Source organism: Artibeus jamaicensis, unplaced genomic scaffold (genome assembly GCF_021234435.1).
Source record: "Artibeus jamaicensis isolate MK-2021 breed Jamaican fruit bat unplaced genomic scaffold, CSHL_Jam_final scaffold_916, whole genome shotgun sequence".
Taxonomy (NCBI): Eukaryota; Metazoa; Chordata; class Mammalia; order Chiroptera; family Phyllostomidae; genus Artibeus; species Artibeus jamaicensis.
The window spans coordinates 54668805-54693358 of NW_026522059.1; the positions used below are offsets into that span (position 1 = coordinate 54668805).

General features: G+C 40.2%; 1 protein-coding gene across 5 annotated transcripts in view; it reads right to left on the minus strand.

The window, feature by feature from the left end:
* The window catches only part of SPIDR (scaffold protein involved in DNA repair), a 381397-nt gene that overhangs the window by 35018 nt on the left and 321825 nt on the right, over positions 1–24554 (minus strand). For all 5 annotated transcript variants that reach the window (XM_053660950.1, XM_053660952.1, XM_053660951.1 and 2 more), the window contains 4 exons: positions 9969–10056; positions 6733–6873; positions 6579–6638; positions 291–501 (listed from right to left, as the gene is read on the minus strand). In XM_053660950.1, the coding sequence (XP_053516925.1) occupies positions 291–501; positions 6579–6638; positions 6733–6873; positions 9969–10056 (500 nt within the window). The remainder of the gene's footprint in view (positions 1–290; positions 502–6578; positions 6639–6732; positions 6874–9968; positions 10057–24554) is intronic.

Consider the following 24554-nt stretch of genomic DNA (forward strand, 5'->3'; position numbering starts at 1 on the left):
TTTAGGCAATGGCTTTAAGTGGTTTCTGCATCTGTCAAGTGTGCCACCAACAGACAAACCATGAGTGACCAATGATACCTCAGCACTGCAAGGGATTCTGGTTCTGTCCAGGAGGCCATGACAGGGGTCAGTTCCATGGGCCTATTCCACTCCATATGCCTTGTCCGCAGTAGACCTAATGAAGGGGCTAGTGGTTCCAGAGCAAGACAGAGGCATCTAGAAGCCACAAAGCCATTTTATAGAATCTCTGTCACCACTGGATCAAAGCTGTCAAGAAGAAGAAAGCATACCCTGGTCTCGGAGAGCATCTCTGAAGAAGAAGACGTGAGGGGCAGCTTCGGTGAGCATCTCCAGGATTTCCTGGCCCAGCACACATGAGGGGGTCACACAGACCGGCAGGGTTTTGGGGAAGCCAGAGTTATTTTCATCCTGCACTTGCAGGGTGGCATCAGTCACCATCAACCAAATCTCCCTTTGCTCCAGAAGAAGCAAACTGTTTAGCTACGAGACACAGATAAGACTATTAATTTAACAGCTATTCTTATATCCAAAATTATTTTTAAAGGCAATTACGTTAGATGACTAATATTTACATTAACATCATTTCAACAAATATTTAAAAGCATACAACAGACTTCATGCCTTGGTTACTAGCCCTCACTGACATGGCTGTGCCCTGTGAGCCCCAACCTTAAACCTGTTTAAAGGGCTCCTTTGCTGTCATACAACTGCCCTTCCCTGGCACTAACTATTCTACTTGTCCTCTGACTTAGGAAGAATTCATTGTTCTTTGCCTCCTGATCCCACATTCATACGCCTATAAGGCTAATTAGCACAATGTTAATATTTAGTGCATATACATTCTCTCCTGCTAAATGTCGGTTTCCTAAGGGTTAGAAAATGTTATCACTGAATGTTTACAAACCCCACCCTCCAATTAATATGCTGAAGCCCTAACCTCCAATGTATTGGTAATGGAAGGTGGGGCCTTTGTGGGGTAATTAGTCACAAGAATAGAGCCCTCATAATGGGATTAGTGACTTAAAAGAAAAGACCTGAGAGAGCTTGCTTATTCTCTTGGCTCTCTGCATTGAGAAGATACAAGGAGATGTCTTTTTGTGAACCAAGAGGATGGCGCTCCCTAAGAACCTGACCATGCCGACACTTTGATCTTGGGCTTCCATATTCCAGACTGTAAGAAATAAATGTTTGCTGTTTAAGCCACCCAGTCTATGGTATTTTGTTACAGGAGCCCAAACTGACAGTAACAGAACTACATGTTATGTGCCCTCAGATTTTGGTATAAAGCAACTATCAAATATTTGTTGGATTTGCAAAAGTATTTAATTTTCTTTTTCATTATAATTTTTTCTTTTCTGCAAATGTTATAATGCTTTCTCAAGTTCATTAAAATGGCATCCTGCCCCTTATCGTTGATCAGAATTTAGGATTCAGTAGATGGAAATGGGGCCAAGGACTTGGCTGGGAAGACCTTGGTGGTCAGCAGGGGGTGGGCCATGAGAACATGGTTGGCGTGAGGTTCATCTGGCTTTGCTGGCGTGGATGGTGTGATTAGGATGAGGACTCCACATGGCTAATGGAGAGGACTGGACAGAGAAGGTGACTTGAATGGTCAGGAGCTGTGGGTTGCATGGAGGAGGCAGCTCACATGGTTGGGAGGTTGATTATATACAGGAAATCAGAGTAAGCTAAATCGAGCAAAGTGAGTGCCATGTTTCTCATTGTTGAATAAATATGGAAATAGAAAACTCTAGAGTCAATTCTGAGATAAGAGTCTACAGTCATAAGAGTCTACAGTTGGAGATATTGATGTAAAATCACAACAGAGATAGATGGATAGATATAAAGAAATAGATATGGATTTGTATTTATGTGTGCATGACTTTACCCATATATACCTCCTTGCTCTGTCCAGTGAGAGGGCCAATGACATCCCAGTAGTACTGAGCCCACATAAGCACCCAGATCTTGCCTTATGTCATTCTCAAGAAAAAAAAAATCCATTCTCCTTTAAAACCAACCAGGGCACAAAAACCACAAGATTAGTTTGAAACATCTTATTGTGTCAGAAAATAAGGAAGTACTCAACGGAGGATTTTATCCAAAGGACACAGGAGCTAGCTTGAATCTGGCAAAGTTTGGGTCTTAAAATAAACTACAGTAAAAGTTACAATCCACTGATCTGCACTGATATAAATAAGTGAATACATAAATAAATCAGGGAAATGAAAAGATTCTAATTATAACCAAATGCTAAGTCTTAAATGTAGGAGAATGCTGGAATTAGAAAATTACCATTTGGCCACTAACAGAGTAATAATTCAGGCAAGAATCATATGGGTGTTAAAACAAGTGGGTAAAAGACATAAGACATAAGATATTGATAAGACATAGATATTTATATAGTCTCAATGTATCTTCCTGCAAAATATTTGTTAGACTGTTATTAGTATGAAATATTTATCAGTTAACTTTAGAGTGGAGAAACCTGGAAAATAACATCTTTATCAATTGATAAAATATCACAACGCTGGACAAATTGACCACATGCCTTCTTATATGAACATGGTATTTTCATGTGGTGTTCCTGTCAAAAATGCATAATATGAATGCATTCATGAGATAAGGCAAAAATAAATGGAGGGACATTCAATTAGGTAACTGGCCCCTATTTTTGTAAAATATCAAAGTCCTAAAAGATAAGCAAAGATGATGAAATGTTCCATTTCAAGGGATGAATGAGTCATGACAATTAATGCAATACATGATTCTATACTGGACATTGGTGTTATAAAGAGTCTTAACACATTGGAGTTATAAAGAATTTTTTAGGAACAAATGACAAAATCATATTTAAAAAATGGTAGATATGTCAAGAGGGGTAAAGATTTATTTCCACAAGATTATTTGAAGTTGAGTTTTTCTGATAGTCTTCAAAGATTTTTGATACTCTTTGTAAATAGCCTGGATTTAGCTTATTGTCTCTTTTTAAACGTCTTAATGGAACCAAAAGATATCAAATCATCTTTATCATTGGGTTATGAACAAAGTCAGTAATAATAATATCCTCTGTAAAAATATTGCCATAGAGCTGTAATAAAAAACAATAAAAAATGATTTAAAAATGTTGCCACAGACAATTAGAGCCCTGGGCAGTCTCTCCCATTGGCCAAGATGGCACAGGGGGAGGTTCATACATGAAGCCAAAAGCTACAGGGCCTGAGTATTCCAAAAGCCAGGAAGGGGAAAAAAGCTCTCTCTGACCTATCCCTGTAAGAACTGTTGGCTTGCCATTCTTCCAGGTCACATGACACCTGATAAACCCTTGCTCCTTTTGCACCAGCACCTGCCTCACAAATTTGGCTTTTGTGGCAGAAAGCCAAACCTGCATTTTTAGTTACAAAAAACACACAAAAATCCAATTAATTCATACCAGTACTATCAATCTTACTGCTAAAGTTTTATTAAAAACAATCTCTTCTACACAAAAATACTCTATTAATTTTTGACAAAGTTGAGAAAGCTACTTAATGAAGGAAGAATAGCCTATCAACAGACAAACAGTGGAACAAGTGGACATCCACTGGCAAAAGAATGAACCTTGATCTAAATGACATACTTCATACAAAAACCAATTCAAAATGTATCATAGACTTAATGTAAAATTATAAATCTTCTAGAAAAGATGAACTTTGGGATCTAGCACTAGGCAAAGAGACTTGACTTATCTTAAACTTGACAACAAAAGTAGGATCCCTAAAAAAAAAAAAGTTCATACATTTGACCACATAAAAATTAGAAATTTTTGCCCAACAAACACCCCTGCTGAAAGTATGAAAGAACAAATTACAGATCCTGAGATATATTTACAAACCATTTATCTGACAAAGGCTTTGTATATAAAATATATAAAGAACTTTAAAAACTCAACAATAAACAAATGATCCAAACAGAAAATGGGCAAAAGACATTTATGAGCATTTCACCAAAAGGATAGACAGATGCAAACAAACTTCTTAATTTAACCATGTTGAAGCATTATTATAGGGCATCCAATGTAACACATGTTCTTATATAAGGGGAAATTTGGACACAGAGGGAAGACCTTGTGATGACACAGAGTAAAGATGGCCATGGGACTGGAGTGATGCATCTAAAGCCAAGGAAGGTCAAGGATTGCCAGCAAACAACAGAAGTTGGAAGAGGAAAGAAAGGAATGACCCCTAGAACTGTCATAGGAAGCACAGTCATACCCATACCTTGACTTCAGACTTTTAGCCTCCAGAAGCATGAGACAATACTTTTCAGTCGTTTTAAGTGATCTAGTTCTTGGCACTTTCCACATTAGGCTTAGGAAATGAATACTGATATACAGGAGTGTGCAAAAGTAGTTTACAGTTGTGAGTATGTGGAACACAGAGTTTATTTCTGTATTATTATTTATTATATTATTTATTTGTATTATGACTGCTACAAACCTACTTTTACCCACCCCTCTATACTGTATGTTTCTGTTTCTGTAACCATCATAAAATAACATAACCGCAATGATGAGAACAGATCAGTGGTTGCCAGGGGTGAGGGGATGATGATGGGTGTGGGTGTGGCCATAATGGGAACATTACAAAGTCTGTGGTGCAGCTGGGCATACTGATTGTGGTGGACATTATGCAAGGCTACACATGTGACAAAACTGATAAAAGTTACACATACACATGCACACATGTATGAATGGTGAGATCTGAACAAGCTCCATGAATTCTGCCAATATCAGTCTTGGCTTTGATGTTGTACCATGGTTACTGTGGGTTGGTGTAGGGGAGGGTGCATAGGAACTCCCTATATATATTTTTGCAATCTATTGAGCACCCAAAATTTTTGAATAATCAAAACAAAAGTTATGTACAAAAATACTTTTCATGACTTAGTCATTAGTATAATATTAATACAACCAAATCTTTTTTGATAACTCAGGTTCTTTCAGTGACTCATGGTGCTATTCTAAAAGTCAACTTGCACTACAGAATGTGTCTGCTTAACCACAAAGGGGGTCCAGGACTTAGCTTACTTCATCTCCTCCCAGAGGAAGTTGATTCTTGGTGATTTTCTTTCCCACAAAAGCAGAAAACAGGAGGTATAAAGAATTTTAGTGAATTGCATAATATGTTCAATTGGGTTCGGAATCCTTGACTGTTTCCTAAGTATTACCAATCCGATGGTACACAGTCCACTGAAAGGCATGGTTGCAGGCAGGCTGTACTTGAACTGATAGGAGCCTATTTCTCTTTGGGAAACTTGGAACAGGAAGGGACCAGATGGCCTATAGTTTGTCTTGCCCTAGGGCTCCCAGTGGGGTGGGTGGTTGAGGTCTGGTCATGGTGTGAGTACTTGACACCCACTTTCTTTATCTTTCACCTCTGGTCTCAGTTGCAAGGCTGTGGGTGGATTAAGTTCTGTGAGCAAGAACATGTGACATAACCACCATGAGATTGCTGTTACTGTCCCTGAGGTCAGCATTCTACCTGCAGCCTAAACAGCAGCTGCACAGTGAACCACTGCCTTATGTCCCAGTCCCACAATTTGGAATTAACTTTAGAATAATAGGAATAATAGGTGTGTACAGTCAACCTTCAGTCTGCCTCAAACTCAGAAAGTCGGAGATTTATCAGGGGACCAGACCTTGATCTCGACGGAGCCAGTCCTCATTGCTATTGAGCCAGATGCAGGGATAGCTCACAAGGAGCACTGTTGAATGACTAATATCAGTAACTCTCTTATTCCTTGGAAGAGGCACCAATTAGCTTTCAAATGACTAAAAGGTGAACAAGAAAGAAAAACAGGGGCTGAATAATGGGATGTTCCATCTCTCAGGTGACTGAGACACGGATGTTCCTCTATTAGTTAAGGTCCAACAGAGGTTTCCTGTGCAACTTATATCATATGTAAAACTTGGCAAAAACATCTCTTTCTCTTGTCTATTCTTAGGTGATTTGTTGAACAGCAAGGAAGCAAACAGCATGCTCCACTAGGCTGCCACTACCTAGAACTGCCCAGGCCCTCCCAGGGACCACAGGATTTTCTCCAGGAGTTTAAGGCTTTCAGAACTGCTGAACAGTTAGTTCTGAGAAGTGGCTGAGCTCAACCCGACATTCCTACTTCACCACATTACTGAGATATCAGCTTCTCTTTCTTTTCTACTATGTGCCTATGTGTCCAAAAGGAACTAGGGTTACTAGACTGAGAATCTTCTAGAGTAGGATTACCCCCAGGTCAGTTTATACCTCAGTACTTAACATAGTGGTTGGCAAACCACACCTGCTCAAGAAATGGATTTATTACCTCTTTAGAACAGAGCATGCATAACTGGATGTTTAAAATACTTTTATATTTTGGTACTCCATTAGTTTCCAAGAGAGATGAACAATCGTTTAATAAATTTTATAACACCTTATGCATTAAACATGTTATGAGAGAGAGAGGGAGAAGAAGGGGGAGAGGAAGAGGAAGAAGTAAAAGAAGAGGAAGAGGAAGAAGGAAAAGAGAGATGAAGAGATTACCAGTGGTCTTTGATAAATCACTCTGGCATAGAAACTGCAACGGGTACCAAGATCATCAGTCTGGAAAGGCATTGAAAAAGATTAATAACATCACACAAAACATGCAAATACAGAAACAAGTAATTTAAGAATTTGTTAAAAACAAAGGCATTACCTGGAGAATTTCTCTTAATAAGCGAGGAATTGGAGGTTTGTACAGTTTAGAAATGGGATCTTCAATTATATCAATTTGTCCCAGATTTGGATGAGCAGTGAGGATATAACAGAAGCTAGGAAGAGGAAGGTGACTTTTTACCTGTTTGAAATGAAGGCAGATGTAGAATGTGAATGTATTGTTAAAAGAATCAAGTATAAAATTGAGTCCTTAATATATACATATTTACTCATAGGTGCATAATATCTCTGCAAGGCTCATAAATTTCTATGTAAGAAATAAGATTATGTTGTTTTTCTTAAAAACCAAGTATAAAAACTTGTGCTTTTAAATTTATTCCCAATTCAAGATTTCATTTTAGAAATTTATTGTTCAGAATATACTGAAAACATCATTTATGATGAGAAGAAAACATCATTCTTCCTTTCAACTAATCTAGAAATGGGCTTTCTAAAAAAATTAAATTTATTGTGGTGACACTGGGTAATAAAATTGTATCGGTTTCAGGTGTACAGTTCTATCATCTGTATACTGTATTGTGTGTTCACCACCCCAACTCAAGTCTCCTTCCATCACCATTTAGAACCCCTTTACCCTCTTCTTCTTCCTCCCAACTCCCTTTCCCTCTGGTAATAGCCATACTGTTGTCTTTTTTTCCCCTTAATCCCTCCACCCCAGCCACCCCAGCCCAGCACTGGCCCAGACGACTGTCAGCCTGCTCTCTCTCTCTGAGTCTGTCTCTATTTTGCTTGTTAGTCCGTTTTGTTCATTACACATATAAATGAAATCATATGGTATTTGTCTTTCTCTGACTTATTTCACTTAGCATTATGCTCTCCAGGTCCAACCATGCTGTCACAAAGGGTAAGATTTCCTTACCCTTTTTTTAAAGTAATTTTTATTAATTATGCTATTACAATTTTCCCCCCTTTATCCCCACTCTGCCCTGCTCCCCCAAACCCTACAGCATTCCTCCCCTTTAGTTCATGTCCATGGGTTCTACATATAAGTTGTTGTTTCTATACTATTTTTATCGCTCTGTGTACTTTATGCCCACTAATTATGTTTCTTCTTCCCTGTACATTTCCCCCCATTCCTCCCTTCCCCCTCCCCACTGAAAACCCTCCACATGATGTCCAGTTCTCTGATTCTGTTCCTCTTCTGGTTGTTTGCTTAGTTTTTGTTTTTATTGTTTTTCTTTTCTTTTAGGTTCATTTGTTGATAGTTGTGAGTTGTCATTTTATTGTTCATATTTCTGATCTTCTTTTTCTAAGTCCCATTAACATTTCATAAAATAATGGCGTGGTGATGATGAACTCCTTAAACTATACCTTATCTGGGAAGCACTTTATCTGCCTTTCCATTTTAAATGAAAGCTTTGTTGTATAGATTAATCTTGGATGTAGGTCCTTGCCTTTAATGACTTCAAATACTTCTTTTCAGCTCTTTGCTGCCTGCAAGGTTTGTTTTGAGAAATCGACTTACAGCCTTATGGGTACTCCTTTGTAAGTAACTCTCTCCCTTCCTCTTGCTGCTTTTAGGATTCTCTATCTTTAAACTTGGGTAACTTAATGATGATGTGCCTTGGTGTGTTCCTCTTTGGGTCCAACTCCTTTGGGACTCTCTGGGCTTCCTGGAAGTCTGATTCCTTCACCAGATTGGGGAAGTTTTCCTTCATTATTTGTTCAAATAAGTTTTCAATTTCTTGCTGTTGTTCTCCTTCTGGCACCCCTATAATTCAGATATTGGAACTTTTCAGGTTGTCCCAGAGATTCCTAAGTCTCTCTTCACTTTGTTGAATTCTTGTTTCTTCATTCTGTTCTGATTGGATGTTCATTTTTCCAAATCATTGCTTTGAATCCTGGTTTCCTTCCTGTCACTGTTGGTTCCCCGAATATTTTGCTGTATTTCACTTTGGGTATCTACCATTTTTTTTTTCATTTTTCGACCAACCTCAATCAGTTCTATGAGCATTTTGATTACCAGGGCTTTAAATTCTCCATCGATAGGTTGTCTATCTCCTCACTGCTTAGCTCTCTTTGTGAAGTTTTGCTCTGTTCTTTCATTTGGACCATATTTCTTTGTCTCAGTGCACCTGTTAAGTTGTAAGGGGGCGGGGCCTTAGGTAGTTGCCAGGGCAGGGCAACCTTCTTTGCTGTGCCACAGTGCTGCCTGTGTGGGAGGGGCCAGAGAGGGAACCATGCTGCCCGCCTGCTCATCTCTAGCCTGCTTTCCAAGGGACTCTTATGTGAGACTGGGAGTTTCTCCCACAGGGCAACTGTCATGGTCCACAGTCAACTCTGAGTCTGTTTCACCTTCCGCCGGCCCTGCCCGCATGGCCCGCTGGCTCGCCCAGGTTTTTTCGTCAGCTGGCCCCACATGTGCAGTTTGCGGCCTTGTCAGGGGTTCTTACTGGTCTGGTTGTTTAGGATGACTATTTCTTTAATTCTTTGGTTGTTGGAGCTCAATGCAGTTTGATTTTTCTGGCACTTCTGGTTGTGTACTGATTTTAGATTGGTTGTTATCCTCCTTTTGCTTGTGTAAGGAAGTGAAGGGTTTCTACTTACGCCTCTATCTTGGCCAGAACTCTCAGATTTCCTTGTTTTATATGGCTAAATAGTATTCCATTGTGTAAATGTGCCACAGATTTTTTTTAAAAATTGGAAATGGGCATTTTGGACAACAATTTTGCTGGTCTATTTAGTACTATACAGAGTCATAGTCTTAGCACTTTGTTAAGGTGTCAGTTGCTACACAAATAAGATGACCCCCAACTTCCAGCTTTGGGAACTATGGCTCAAGGAAGTACTGGCCAGCCTGGTGGACAAGGTTCAAGGTGGAGAAGAGTGGACATGTTTTATCTAGTCAATTTTGCTACTTGTGAGCAACTTCCATAAACAATTTGATGAGGCAGGAAAATGGAAGTTCCTGGTTAGCCTGGTGGCTGTATGAATGTCCATGGATTCTGTTTATTAGGTTATTTGAGTTTCTGCTCTAAGTGGTCATTTGAAACGGTTGGGGGGGTGCTCTGTGTCTTGTATAGTATGAGGCTAAGACCCTAATTGTTGACCCTAATGATTATGGTTTAAAAACACCACCACAAATAACCTCAAGAATATTACAGCCCAGCAAGAAAAGCAACCAGAGCTTGGACTTCGGAATGTGAGTGGGTCTGAATTTGGGTCCTGGCTCATCTGGTGGTGACCAGGGGAGAGTTCCTTGAATGCTGAGGTTACCTCTTCACAGGCCTGGCTGTGGCCTGGTGCTTTCGGAGGCATCAATGGAGGCCACAGAGTGTCAATCAAACTGAAAAGTCCAGCTGTCCTGGAAAAAGAGAAGATACTATCAAAAGTATTCATCACTAAAAGTCAATTATTAAGTACCTGGTCAATGAGCTGGTCATAGGTAGATCTGCTTAACAGACACCAGCCCTAATGCCAAGGAGCCACCATTCAGAATAAGTGGCAATTCAGATGGAAAAGAGTATCTCTCTCTCACACACACCTTCAGACCTGACTCAAAATAACAGAAAGGAGATTGTTCATTAAATTATAATACGTTAGCACAATGAAATATACAGTCATCACAATGGTTATACAGAAAATATTTAAGAATGAAACAGTATTTATGTGTGTTCAAAATCACCCTAGAAGTCCTAGAAAAACCCAAAAATCCTCTTTTCTGGGAAAATATTAACTCTTGGAAATCCAGATATGAGAATAACAACAGCTACTAATGATTACTTAGAATTTTATTATGGGCCAAGGACTTTTAAGCATTTTACACATACAACATTTAAGTTTCATGCTAACCCTATTTGTGCAGATAAAAATCATAGCAAGTTAACTGACTTGGCTCAAGGTTACACTTTCTAGCAACACAGAGTAGTTTAGCCTCAGAGAGATAAAAAGTATTGCTGCAGAGACCTTATAGCCACCACACGCCCTCCACTGCCCACCGCAAGGCTGGCAAGGCAGTGTCAGTCTGCCCCACGAAGGGTCGTGCCGTGCACACAGCATGCTGTGGGAGAGCACAGAGGTTCTAGGGGCCGCTACCAGGAGCGAGAGGCTGGAGCCAACTCCAGGTCAAACTATTGCAGAAAAACTGCTGACATTTTACAACTTTCTCAAGACAGGTATCCTTTGGGTAAAAGTTATTTCTTGTTTGCTGCAGGGTATCACAGCCTCCTTGGAGAGCCTGGAAGTGAGAATGGTAATAGGAGAGCCCTGGCAGAGCTGTGCTGAAGAGCAGCTGAGCACAGCCTCACGGCCACGGTGCCTTGGTCTGTTCTGAGGAGGTAGTGCTGGGACTGCTGGGGTAGGGGGTGTCTGCACGTACACTTGGGGACGCTGGGCTTATCCCCAAGGTGTTTCTCGGCTAGGCTGAGGGAGGCTACAGTTGAATGGGAGTCTGGAGAGAAAAAAGCGAAACTAGAAAGTCAAAGAAATCATTGAAAAATTTATAAGTAACCAAAGAAGAGAGAAGAACCATCAGTAATAGAATGAATTATGCTACAGGGGAAAGAAGACTGGAACAAAGTATCCTCTCTCTTTAAAGAAAAGCAAGAGTGTCTAAGTCACATTGCACAGTTCACCTTTCTGACTAACCATGACTAGTCTCATTTGGTACAGGTGAAATGCTCAGAGAATAAGGAAATGTTAAACCATCACTGCACACTTCCTAGACCCAAAATGAATGCAATATTTAAAAAAAGACTATCTCCTTTTCCCAGCCTTTTTTCTTCTGAGGGACTGTCAAGTATCTTCAGGGTTACATAGTGCTTTTTCATCATTACATTTTTTAAAAAAAATTTAGTGATTTGAGAGAGAGGGAGGAGAAAGAAGGAGAAGAAGGAAAAGGAGGACGAGGAGAAGAAAGAAGGAGGGAGGGGGAGGAAGAAGAGGAAGAGGAAGAAGAAGAAGAGAGAGGAGAAACATTGATTTGTTGTTCCACTTACTGCTGCATTCACTGGTTGATTCTTACATGTGCCTTGACTGGGAACTGAATGCTGCAAGCTTGGTGTATCGGGACGATGGTCTAACCAACTGAACTATGGCCAGGACAGTGCTTTCATCATATAGTAGGCTGTTTATTCATGAGGATAACCTGCTGCTGGGGTGGGACTGGGGATGGTAGTGGCTCACAGCATTGCCTTAGGTGTGAAGCTGGGTGCAACAGCCCACGCTGTGTTGGAGTCCACTCTGAAGCATGAGCTGTGCACGTGTGGGACTGTCTCCCTGCAGGACCATGGGGTCTTTACTGTCAGTCTGAAGTTGCTCCTGCCTACCCAGGAACCCTACCTCATATTCTCTTCCTAGGGCGTGCCATCTGAAATGGGATTGTGTGGTTACTGTGGCTTGTATCCTTGGAAGAATGGTAGCCTCTTGAGAGCAGGCTCTGTGGCTGTTCTCCATGGACTCCTTCATGCCCAGAGGAGGGTCTGGCACTAAAGAGGTGCTTAACCCTTGGATGAAAGAGGGGAGGTGCACGGGTCTGTGCTAACAGGGCTACACAACCACTCTTCCAGTCTCACCTTCTGGTACTGCACAGTGAGGTCATAAACTACCCTAGTACCTCCTACATAGCAAGTTGTCCCTCAGTGCTTTCATTTGAACATTTTTCATAAGGCTTCATTTTTAAGAAATCTATGGCTTCCACCAAATTTTCTTTCACCTAATATTACTCATTCATTTAATTAATGTAACATCAGGCTCTTTGCTAGTTGGAAATAGAGTTTAGACATAATTTAAGAAAAACAGAATGTCTTCCAGAAGGTAGTTTATGTCACTTAATATCAGTTAATGTCATCCTTATACACACAAAGACAACCTTGAATGAATTAAACATTTACCTTAATACTCAAATGCATTTCCCTCAAAGGTTTGGTTTACTAGAACAGACATTACTAAATGCCCCAGAAGATCGCTAATTCACAGAAGGCACTGAAACCTTGAGACCCTAACAAGACCAGATAACCCATGATTAAAATGTATCACTGGGGCAGTGACTTTGGAAAAGTTTGGCAGCAATCCAAACTTTTGGACTGATCCAGCAATCCTACCCAAGAAAACTAAAAACTTATGGTTCATGCAAAAATTGTATATGACTATTCACAGCAGTATTACTCATGATAACCAGAAAATGGAAACAACCCAAATGTCTGTCAGCTGATGAATGGATAAATAAACCTGGCACAGTGGAGCATCAGGCAGCTGTAAACAGGAACGACGTACTGACAGACCACAATAGAGATGAATCCTGAAAACACGATGCCGAGTGAAAGCAGCCAAGCACAAAAGGCCACAGATTGTATGTTTCCATTTACACGAAATGTTTAGTGTATGCAAATCCATGAGGCAGAAAGCAGATTAGTGTTTTCAGGGGCTAATGGGCATAGGGTTTCTTTATGGGGTCATAAAAATGTTCTGGAATTAGATAGTAATGGTTGCACGATTCTGTGAATATGAAAACCAATGAATTATGTACTTTTTACAGTGAATTGTAAATTATAAATTTTATGTGATATAAATTTCATCTCAATGAAGTTACTATTAAATAAATATAATTAACTTAAGACAGTGGTCTCCATCAAGGAGACATCTAACCCTGATCTGAAATACATTCTCAGTTTTGCTTAATGATTTTGCTACAAACATTAACTTTCTTCTCTTTTCTAGCAGCTCTCACCCAGACACATCTCAGAGTTTCCAAGAAACAAAAAGCTGGGGACTTCTGTAATCAAATAGTAATGGTGTCATCTTTATTGAGAAGCTCATACAGGACTCAATGAACAGTGTCAGGGCTGGGAGAAAGGTGCAAAGAGAGGCCAGGAAAAAGCTAGACAATCCTCAAAACCTTTATTTTGGAATGCCTGCTCTTCCTTTTCCTCATTTAGGACAGGCAGGACGTGAGGCATCAGGACCATGTTCCCCCTGTGTGTGTGCCCCCCGTGCCCAGGGTGAGCCTTGAATGCTGCTGGATTGCCTCAGCAGTCCCATGGGAGTGAGTCTGGGAAGGCTGAGAGCCCTTCACAGAGACTGTGCTGATGCTCAGCATTATGGAAGCTAAGGAGAACATGGTCTAAAACACTAAGAAAAATATATCACTTTCCTCGGAATCTTTTCAAATTGTAGATAATTGGAGAAACTGAAAAAAGAAAAACACACATCTGAAATAAAGCCTGTTGTACCATTCCTTAGTGTCTATTCCTTTAGCTACTTTAAAGCTGTGTCTAAATTTATATAAATATGTAGAATAAATCTGTAACTCTGGAATGCTTCACATTTTACAGGATATATGGTAGTTGCTAGTTATATTTAAATATGTCCTTCCTAATCTCAACTCTTTCTCAAGATTTTGAATGTAAAAATATTAACTAGCCCAACTTTGTATAATACAAGTTCTTTGCATGTGTCTGTTTTGCCTGAGCAGGAAATTACACATACACTCAGTTGCATGGGAAATAAGGAACTCCTGCAACACGTTGCTCTCTGGAACTTTGCAGACAATTCTTAGTCTTTTCTCATGTTCCAAGTGGTACTTATTATTTCAACGGTGTAGAGGCAGGAACACCCACAATTCCACACAAAATCTATCATCTCATATTTCTTGACAGATACAAACATTCTTTTAAAAAATTTAATACATCTCTCTGTTCATTTATAATTTAATATATCTCTCTATTCATTTATATGGTAAATACTATCCCCTACTAACAAACAATCATATTTGTCTTTCAATCTGCCAAACTTAGCTAGAAAATTCATGTGTCTCTTTTTATAATAAAATGTTGGCATGATATAGAATGCAGGATGCAAAAATCAATTTAGTAAGCATTATTGAACAATTTCACACATACACAGAATCTCGGGTAGTTAAAATGACAGATGAACATTAAATGTGGGCAGATGGAAAGACTGCACAGGACCTCTTCCACACACTACCTGGGCAGGAAGCAAAGTTAGAAGTTCTGTTCTGAAATTGGCATTGCTGAGGGTATGTGTTGTACTGGAGCAGCACCCGGCAGCAGGGAGGTTCTCGTGCCCGCCCTCAGCCCTGCTCCACCCCAGTCACACAGAGTAACACATGGGAAGGGTTTATTTCTTAATCAAGGATTGGGCATGAACTACCCACCCTGAGCCTCGCAACCCTGCTTCAGTATGGCATAACAGAGGCAGAATTTGCTGTAGCCATTTAAAAGTGGGTTTAGAGTAAAGCATTCAATATTGATGAATATTTACTTCTTCATCTATTGAATGAATAAAATAATATTTGCTTTGACAGGTTATTTTGAGGATACAACATACAACATGTTGTATCCACCAGCATGGTGTTGCAGTTAATCTCATTTACTAGTAAGGAGATTTGAACCTAATCAACCAAATATGTAAGGAAGTGAATAAACAGTCTTAGATCATACATTGCAATCATGATTTGCCTGACTTGGGACTAAGACCTAAAATTTCAAAAAATACTTTTCCTGTAAAAGAAAAATAGAAGTTATGATCTCTATTAATCTTTGAATAGAATCACTAATAAAAATTATTGTTACTTCACAGTGTAACAGGGTGCATCCAAGAGGGGGGCCCCAAAAAAGAATCTGGAATGGGGTCCAGAGCTCAGGGTGTCCAGGAAATATTAAGATGTCCTCACCACCCCCCCCCCCCCCCCCCCCCCCGTCCCGTGTCAGTTGGGGGAAGGGACAAATGGAGCAGGGCCATTGAGAGTTGTTTTGCATAGCAACAGTTTCACAGCTAACCTCTGGAATGGTCATTTAACATACCTATAGCCTTTAACTGGTTTCATAGATATGTTAAATAGCTGTGGCCAAGTTTTGAGCCAGGGAGAAGGGAGTGGCTTCTACCCAGGATGTAACTGGGGGCTGGTCCCCCGAGTTACAGCACCCCTGTGACAGCTTGGAGTTGACTGGCACCACACCATGGGGTCACAGTTGCCCAGACTCACTATGGCAGCCCAGTAAAGCTGGGAGGGTATGGGAGTCCTGGCAGGTGTAACTGATTGTAGGAGTTGGAAATGGGGCTGCAAAGGAGGACTGGCGTAGGGATTTAAACCCAGACGTGGCAGCCATGGGGGAGAGCCATGCAGTTTGGGGCAGAGTGAGGACCCCCTCTTGGTGAGGTGAGAGAGATAGCCACGTGGTTTTGGCAGAGTGAGGACCTCCTCTTACCCATGTGAGAGGACAGCCAAACGATTTTGGAAGAGTGCAGACCCTGCAGCTTTGGTAGAAGAAGCCCATGCGGCTTTGGGATGCTCCCTTCGGCCGTGTAGCCTGGGAAGCAGGAGAGACTTTGCCTGGAAGAAGGGTGAAAGAACTCTTTGCCAGTAAGTCATGAGAAGGTGCCACATGACTTTGGATTAATTGGAGATCCTGCCTGGATGGCGACCCAGCTGACGGTGCCAGTGGCCTGAAACACAGACATGTGCTTCTTTTCCTGAGATACCATACCCCGAATTAGGGCAGTGGGGAAGGAAGCGCTGTAGGCATTTATTAAAATCCTAAAGGACTTTAATATTTTAATGGGGATATTGGGTCACTACTTTAAGTCTGTACAGGTTTAAATAAACCTTTCCTTTCCTTTTCACAAATCTCTGGCATTGAGAGATGTCTTTCCTCTGGAGGTGGGCAGACGAGCCCAGTAGGTATTAGTATACCGTCCTTGGGAGGGGCCCCTGTTGTTCTGTAGCAGTTTTTGGCATCCCTGGGTGGGCCAAATATTGCGCCCCCTTGGCCCCCTGTTTGGTTACAACAGTAACAAAAACACTCAGAAATATAAACTGATGAAGCAAACAATAATTAGAAAAATAGACTTTATCTTCCTAAAATGTAATTATTCCAAAGAAATTTTTGTAGAGCTTACCTTCTAAAATGCTGTTAAAAAAGTGTCACATGGACTCGTAAAAGATAGAAAACTGTACTTGAACAAGAATTAAAATAAAATAAGTCACAGTCTAGATGATTAGAACCCATTATTTTATTACAAGAAGTTACAAGGAGATGCTTCAATTATGTTGTGGACAGAAAAATAGGGGGTTCTATGCAAAATGCCCTCACAGAGTGCTCTGGCCATAAATTCCTAACTGGGCTGGTCATGGTGCGTAGTCCCACCCCAGGCCTATAACTTTTTAGTAAAAGGCTTATCCTGTCTTAAGCAAGCCATCTCCATTGTTTCTGTGCATCTAAGTTAATACATCTTTGAAATAAACCATAACCACCCACAAGAAAGCACATAATCTTGCTAACTACCCTATAATTCAATCCTTACTTGCCTTCTTCCACCTCCATGTAGTCTCTTTACATTTCCTCCTTAATGTGAAATGCATAAAAGAAGCTGCAAAACTGTCAGTCTCCAGAGCATATGGGATCTTGCTCCCTGGCATATGTAGTCAATTTGGCTCAAATAAACTCTTACTAAAGTTCTCTACAGATCTGGATGTTTCTTACATCGACAATGTTTATTATGTAATTACTCAAAGATACACACCTAGCAGACAGATGGTAAATTTCCAAGTTTATCTGTAAGAAAATTGTTTAAACAGTATGTTCAATATTTCCTTTAAGAAAAAGATGTTCAAATTAAAGAAGTATCTATGTGTACAAAGCTAAAAATAAAAGGATACCATTCTAACTGTGAAAGGGAAAGGAATGACCTCAAACTTAAATGGGCTCTTTAAGAGGTTATTTAGTGTAGTCTTTTAATTTTCAGATAAATTAGGGGCAGGATCTACAGGTACCAGTAAGTAGCACAGCAAGTAGTACAATCTCGGTCTCCTAATTTGAAGTGAAGACTCTTTCCATTGTCAGCAGTATTCACTTGGTTATCCTCAAACTAGAGAACACCATAGCAGCAAAATAACAGGGTATGGGCAGTATAGATACACAAAAATATCCTGTAAAAAGTAATGTCAAGAGGAAAATACATCAAAACATAAAACCAACATACATAATATTGGTCTGGCCAAAAAGTTTGTTAGGTTTTTCCATAAGATGGCTCTGGTAGCACTTAGTTGTCTTGAACATCATTTGAAACAATTTTGTTAGATTGTATTGTGACAGCTGTCATATCAATGTGCATTTTAAAAAAACATTAAGATTGGTGAATTTTTGTACAAGCATTTTAATGTTGAAGATGGAAGAAAATAAGCAACATTTTCAGCTATTATGCTTTATAATTTTAAGAAAGGCAAAAACACAACTGAAACACACACACAAAGATTTGTGCAGTGTATGCAGAAGGCACTGTGACTGATTGAATGTGTCAAAAATGGTTTGCAAAGTTTTGTGCTGGAGATTTCTCGCTGGACAATGCTCAAGGTCAGGTAGACCTGCTGAAGTTGATAGAGGTCAAATCAACATATTAATTTCAATCAACATTATACCATGCAGGACATAGCTGACGCATTCAAAATATCCAAATCAAATGCTGAAAATCATTTGCACCAGCTTGGTTGTGTTAACCGCTTTGATGTTTGGGTTCCACATAAGTGAAAAACAAAACAAAACAAAAAAAAACCTTGACCATATTTCTGCATGCAATTCTCTACTTAACTGTAAGGAAAATGTTTGGTTTTTAAAACAAATTTTGGAGGGTGATGAAAAGTGGATACTTTACAATAGTGTAGAACAGAAGAAATTGTGGGCAAAGCGAAACGAACCACCACCACCCACACCAAAGGCCAGTCTTCATTCAAAGAAGGTGATGTTCTATATATTGTGGGATTGGAAAAGAGGTCTCTATTATGAGCTCCTTCCAGAAAACCAAATGATTCATTCCAACAAGTACTGCTCCCAATCAGACCAACTGAATGTGGTACTTGATGAAAAGCGTCTGGAATTATTCAACAGAACATGCATCATCTTCCATCAGGGTAATAGAAGACTATGTGTTTCTATAATGACCAGGCAAAAACTGTTACTGCTTGGTTGGGGAGTTCTGATTTGTAGGAGACCATTCTGTGTGGTGTGGGCCCAGCCCCCAGTGGCAAACATTTACTGCAAAGTAACTTCCTAAAATCCATGCTAAACCTTCCAAGGATGAGTGTAATCAGTTCAACCACTTTTGCCTTTTCACTTGCAAATATCCCTCTTCTGTGATGTGATTAGCGGCATTGGCTCCTTTGTTTTCTATAAAAGGTAACCAACTAAAGCAATCTGTGCACAGTAAATGAAGACATCATGTAATGTTCAGAGAAACCCAATAAAGGCTGGTCACGGCAAGGGAAAAAGACATGCTGTCCCTTTTCCAACAAAGGACTCGGTAGCCCGGGTGAACATCTCATTTCATCCATAATGACTCGGACACTGTGGGCCCATGTCCGCATCACTGACTCATCTGCTGTATTCACCACACGTGGCACCTTCAGATTTCCATTTATTTCAGTCTTTAAAAATTCTCTTAATGGAAAAATTTAATTCCCTGGAAGACTGCAAAACACACCTGGAACAGTTCTCTGTTCAAAAAGATGAAAAGTTTTGGGAAAATGGAATTATGAAGTTGCCTGAAAGATGGCAGAAGACAGTAGAACAAAATGGTGAATACATTGTTCAATAAAGTTATTGGTGGAAATGAAAAACGTGTCTTTATTTTTACTTAAAAACGTAATGAACTCTGGCCAATCCAGTATTAACAACCAAGAAAAGTTGATGTTCAAGTATTAACTATCAGAAAAGGGAATAACACAATCTTGAAGAGAGTTATACTTCATGTATTGTCTTACTTTTTTAATGTTTCCCTATACCATTGTTAGAGATCAAACAGTCCCCCAAAACCCTACTGTTAAAAAACAGCACAAAGATTTAATTTGGATTTAAAATACTAGTATTAAGAAGCACTGGTAAAAGAAAACAATAAAACCCATAGGGAAAACATAAAATGTACTTACTAAACTGATTAAGGACTTGGATTAATAGCCTGGTGCTCCTTTAGGGGGAGCATCCTTTGTTTCTTTGCACATCTTTGCTTTCAAGATTTAGTACATTCTCTTTCAGTGATGTGGTATTCTCCTTGCAGAAAAGTGGCTGTACCCACCAGGACCATTTTCATTATTCAAAATCGTAAAGGAATTCTTAAGAATGTTAATTTCAAAAGGGGCTTTCCAACCACAGTAATTAGCAAGGAGATTCTGTACCTTAAACCCTAAGGGAAGTATGTGGCTCTTTGAAAGGGTGGCCTTTTTGTAAAGAGAAAAATCAAAGGAAGGAAATTACTACTGAAGTTTCTTACCCAAGGAGAGCTCTCACCACTATACATTTCCTGTTAAAGGAGCGTCTGAAATGATAACCCTAACCCAGTCCAGTCGACTAGTGTTGAACTCTTCCTAATGATTCCCTTCTATGTACTTCTGTGCACTCGGGGCCACCCTCAGCTGGAGGGAAGGTGTGAATCTTCACAGGAGACTGAACACCCTGATACCCACTGCTCAGAGCGTGACCCCTGCCAGCTGTGCGACCCTGGGCCAAACAGCTCACCTCTGTTCCAGGTCCTCTTCTGGAAGATGGGGGTGCCATCAGAGTCTACATACAAGAAATATGACAGTGAGCAAGAAACAGCTCTTGCCCTTAAGAGCCTAACGATTGGCAGGCCAGACTGAAATACTGGCCACTAGGCATCCTCACTGATGTCAACATTTACTGATGATCTGCACTATGCAAAGGGTTGCCACAATGATCGAAACAAGGTCTGTGTGTCAGTAAATCGGCATGACTCAGAGCTGGGCAAACAGCACAGGCCAGTGAGGGAGAGCCACCCCAAAGCTTCTTATATAATTGTTTATGTTTGAATTGGACACATTCGGACTTTTAAGCTTGTGTTATCACCCTTATTTGCATTAAAATGTTCCTCTCTGGTGGTAATCCCCACATAGTCCTGGGCATAGGCACCACTGTATGACCAGCACTATGACACTGGGTACCCTGGTGAAGAAAGGATGGGAGCCATCCAGCGGAAAGTGCTGTAGGAGACAGAGGAGGCAGTGCCGGGAGCCTGAATGCAGGAGCACCAAAGGCCTGTGAGGGAAAGGTGGGGCTTAAATAAGGCCCAGGAGAAAAGCAAAGGGTTGTAGGCCCAGGAAACAGAGCTTGCTAGAGTGGTGGGACCAAGGGCCACAAGTAGAGCAGCCAGGGATTGGGATGAGGACATCTAAGGGACTTTATTTTCCTAACCTTCGGGTTAGTTTTTGAGCATGCTTACTGAGCTTGGCTTCTACTAAAAAATTTACCGGTATTTTGTTTGTTACCCTGAAACAAAACCTGATACTTGAACAATAACCATTTACTGGATCAGTCTCTAAAATACACCCCCTCCCAAATGTGCAACCCTTAATGTCATCAAAACTGACCAGGCAGCAGTGCTCTCCTTGTGGTCACACTTTCTCAAGAGAGGCAAAAAAAGGTTTAGACAATGGAGGCTGTCCTTCCTTTCCTCTTTCTAGTTTATTGCCCCAGGCCTTTCCTATTCTTTCCAGGATTCCTAAATCTTAACCCACCATTGGAGCCTCCCTCAAAGGTGGCTGTTATCAGTCCACAGTTCTCTGTACTGGGCACTTGCCCACTGGTGCCTTTCTGGGTCTAGTCCTGCTGGTGTGTGAGATCTTGGAGGAAGTGGTCTATTTTATATTCTTGGCATTTGCCACAGTTCCCACTGGAGCTGTCTACAGGGATCAGAAATTCAAAATCAACTGGTAACTGGTCCTTGTTTCTTCTCTCAACTGCTGCAGAAATTTCCATACCCATAGCCCTGCCCCAATCTCTCCCTTTATGTCAAATCTATCACAGCTACAACAGTAGGGTAATCTTCACTTCATTTTCATTAAAAAATTTTTAATCCTTACCCGAGGATATGCTTTTATTGATTTTAGAGGGAGAGGGGAAGGGAGGCAGAGACACAGAGACAGACACTGATCAGCTGCCTTCATACATGACCTGACTAGGATCAAACCTGCAACCTAGGTATGTGCACTGACTGGGAATCAAACCAATGAACTTTTGGTGTATGGGGATAATGCTCTAACCGACTGAGCCACCCGGCCAGGGCTCATTTTCATTTTTATTACTTCTTTTCTTTTAGGGTCTTAGTGACCCTAATCTTTTTTTGGATCAATGCACAATCTCTATAGGGCTTAAGGCTTTTTCAGTTCTATCCAGCTAACTTTATACCTCAATATATTCTGGTCTAGGACAGATCCCTGAAACCCCGCACGGAAGCTCAATGCTGCAGCAACCACAGCACTGAATATTCACATAATAAACCAGTGAATTGCCTTTTTCTTCCTCTTTTGCATACATCTTTCCAAATCTTACTCTTATGTTTTCATAGGTAGCATTTTACAAATTTGAAGAGAACTTTTCCTTCTGCCAGATCAAGATGTTTAAAGCCTTTGTTCTCACTCCTTTCATGAAACCTTCTGAGAGGAGCCAGTTAAGATCTCATCACTTGAAGCATCAACTGCTTTGCTACTACTTGTGGCTGTCTGGCTTTCTGTTCTAAGAGATGCAATTCAAAGCCAAAGATGGTACCTACTGCTTCCTTGTCATTCTCAACATTCGGGTAGAGCCCTCTGTGTACAGTCACTACTGATTAAGCTCTGTAATAAAGTTCCCTCCAACACACTACTCTTAAAGGGCCATTCGAGAGATCTAAATAACATAACACCTATAAAGTAATAATATTTTAGACAGAGATTAGTAGTTTTAATAATTTTAGACATAAATACTAGCAGGACTTTGAATGCCCTCACCAAAAAATTTTGCTAGCTATATTTTCTGTATGTATAGGGTTAATATATTTCAGGAAGTTTCTCCCCATCACCCAGTATTGCCTTATCACATAAAAATAAAAGAACATAATAATCAGCAATAAAACGATAAAGTTCGTACATAGAATGACACCAATGGACTGTTACTTTTCAGCTTGTCTGACCTACTAAACCGCTGCACAGGCCACTTGAGAGGACAAAGGTTGAGAAACGCCTTAGGAGCGTTGCTGAGTCAATATCAGGGAACCTCACTTTGGAGTAAGGAAAGCATAAGCGGAGCTCCACATCCTGCTGAGCAAGCACGCCAAAGGTTGTTTTGAAAATGCTAGTTTTTTCCTTTAAATCTAGGCTATGTTTTTTTATTCTTCTTACTTTAACCAGTCAGTATAAATACTCAACTCCAACAATATGTTAGAGAAACAAAAGGTATGATGGCTGTTTTTCTGTGAACCTTTCCAAATGAGGCAGGTAGACATAACTGTGCTCCTTGTAGAGCAGTCCAACAGCAAGCTGGTCTGACTGACCAGCTCTGAGGTCCCCAGTCCACTTCAAAGCCATTGTTGGGAGCAGTGATTTTCTGTCACTATAACTGTGGACCAGAGGCAAGCTGGTAGCCAAGATCTAAACGACTCCATGATTTAGCCTAAACATACTACTATCCTCCTCTGACTGGCCAAAAAATTATTTTCAGTCTTAGACATTGGGATTATATAATTAATCACTTTAGCTTGAATTTTTGGAAGTGTGTTTTATTAAAGTTTATGAAAAGTAAATTTTGTTAAGGTTTATGAGAGTTGCTAAGAAACACAGTAATTTGGGGAAAAAAAAGGGACAATTTGTGTTTACTGGGCCACTGATGGATGACTGACTGACAACAGATGACATCACTAATATGCAATGATAACACCCAGCATTCCAAAACTATTTAATAATTTGCTTTGAAAAAATACAGCCTCCAAAAGAACAAAAAGACAATCTAATTATTTATTTGGATGAATGCATGACAAAATAATATCAAAGATGAAGAAGTCCAGAGCTAACAAAAATGATCAGATATTTAGTCACCAACTTAGAAAAGGAGTGGCTTCCAAAAGTTTGTTTGTAAATGAATTTGAACTACTCAGTGCATTTCCCATGGAAAAAACATTTCCTATAGTAATACTGTAGATAGGAGTAAAACTTCCAGTGTTACTGACAAAAAACTAAATTAAATATTATTAGGTACCCATAATGATAAAAGAACAAAATTTACAGAGCCCAAGACCCCTGAAGTCCAGTCCTGGCTATAGTATTTCCAAAAGAAGTTATGTCCTTTAGTTTTTAGCAAGAAGAGTATCTCCTGGAGCAGAGCAGTCTCCCTTTGGCCTGCAGCACACCAGGAAACCTGACAGCTGTCCTGCCATGAGGAGCCTACAGGTATCCTGAGCCGATGTGCTCAGGTGAGAGGCTCATGTGTATAGCTCATGTCAAGGAAGACAACTTCCTAGATGGCCCTGATGGGGTTTATGTTGTCAGGTCAATGCCAAGGCAGTGATATCTTCTACAATAACTACACTTAGTCTTTTTAGATGCTTAGGATTCTGAGGACTAAAATGAGGTTCAGCCTGAATAAGGATACAGCTCATATGACCCAACGAAGCTTTTCACATGTCTAGTATGTTTTCCAAATATCTGGGTACCACCCTCCTGCCCCTATCTATAAGGTGATTATATTATAATACAGTTACCCCTTTATAAACAAAAGAAAGCATTTATTACAAACAAATCCACGTGAATCAATAAAATAGTCTTGTATCTCCCCAGGGCTTATAGGGGATCTGTCTATGATATATCCATCTTTCAAAAAACAATCTCATGGGCAGAGCCATCACCCATCTGTGCAGACATAGGAAAAGACAGATGAGAGGCCCGTGGGAAAGCTGAGTATGTGTAGAGGTCGGTCAGGAGAAAAGTTCAGCAGATGCTCACAATTTAGAATGATGATCAGAATGGTCATCATATAAACCTCTGACAGATGCTATCAATAACTGCTTTAAAATCAGAATGTGTCC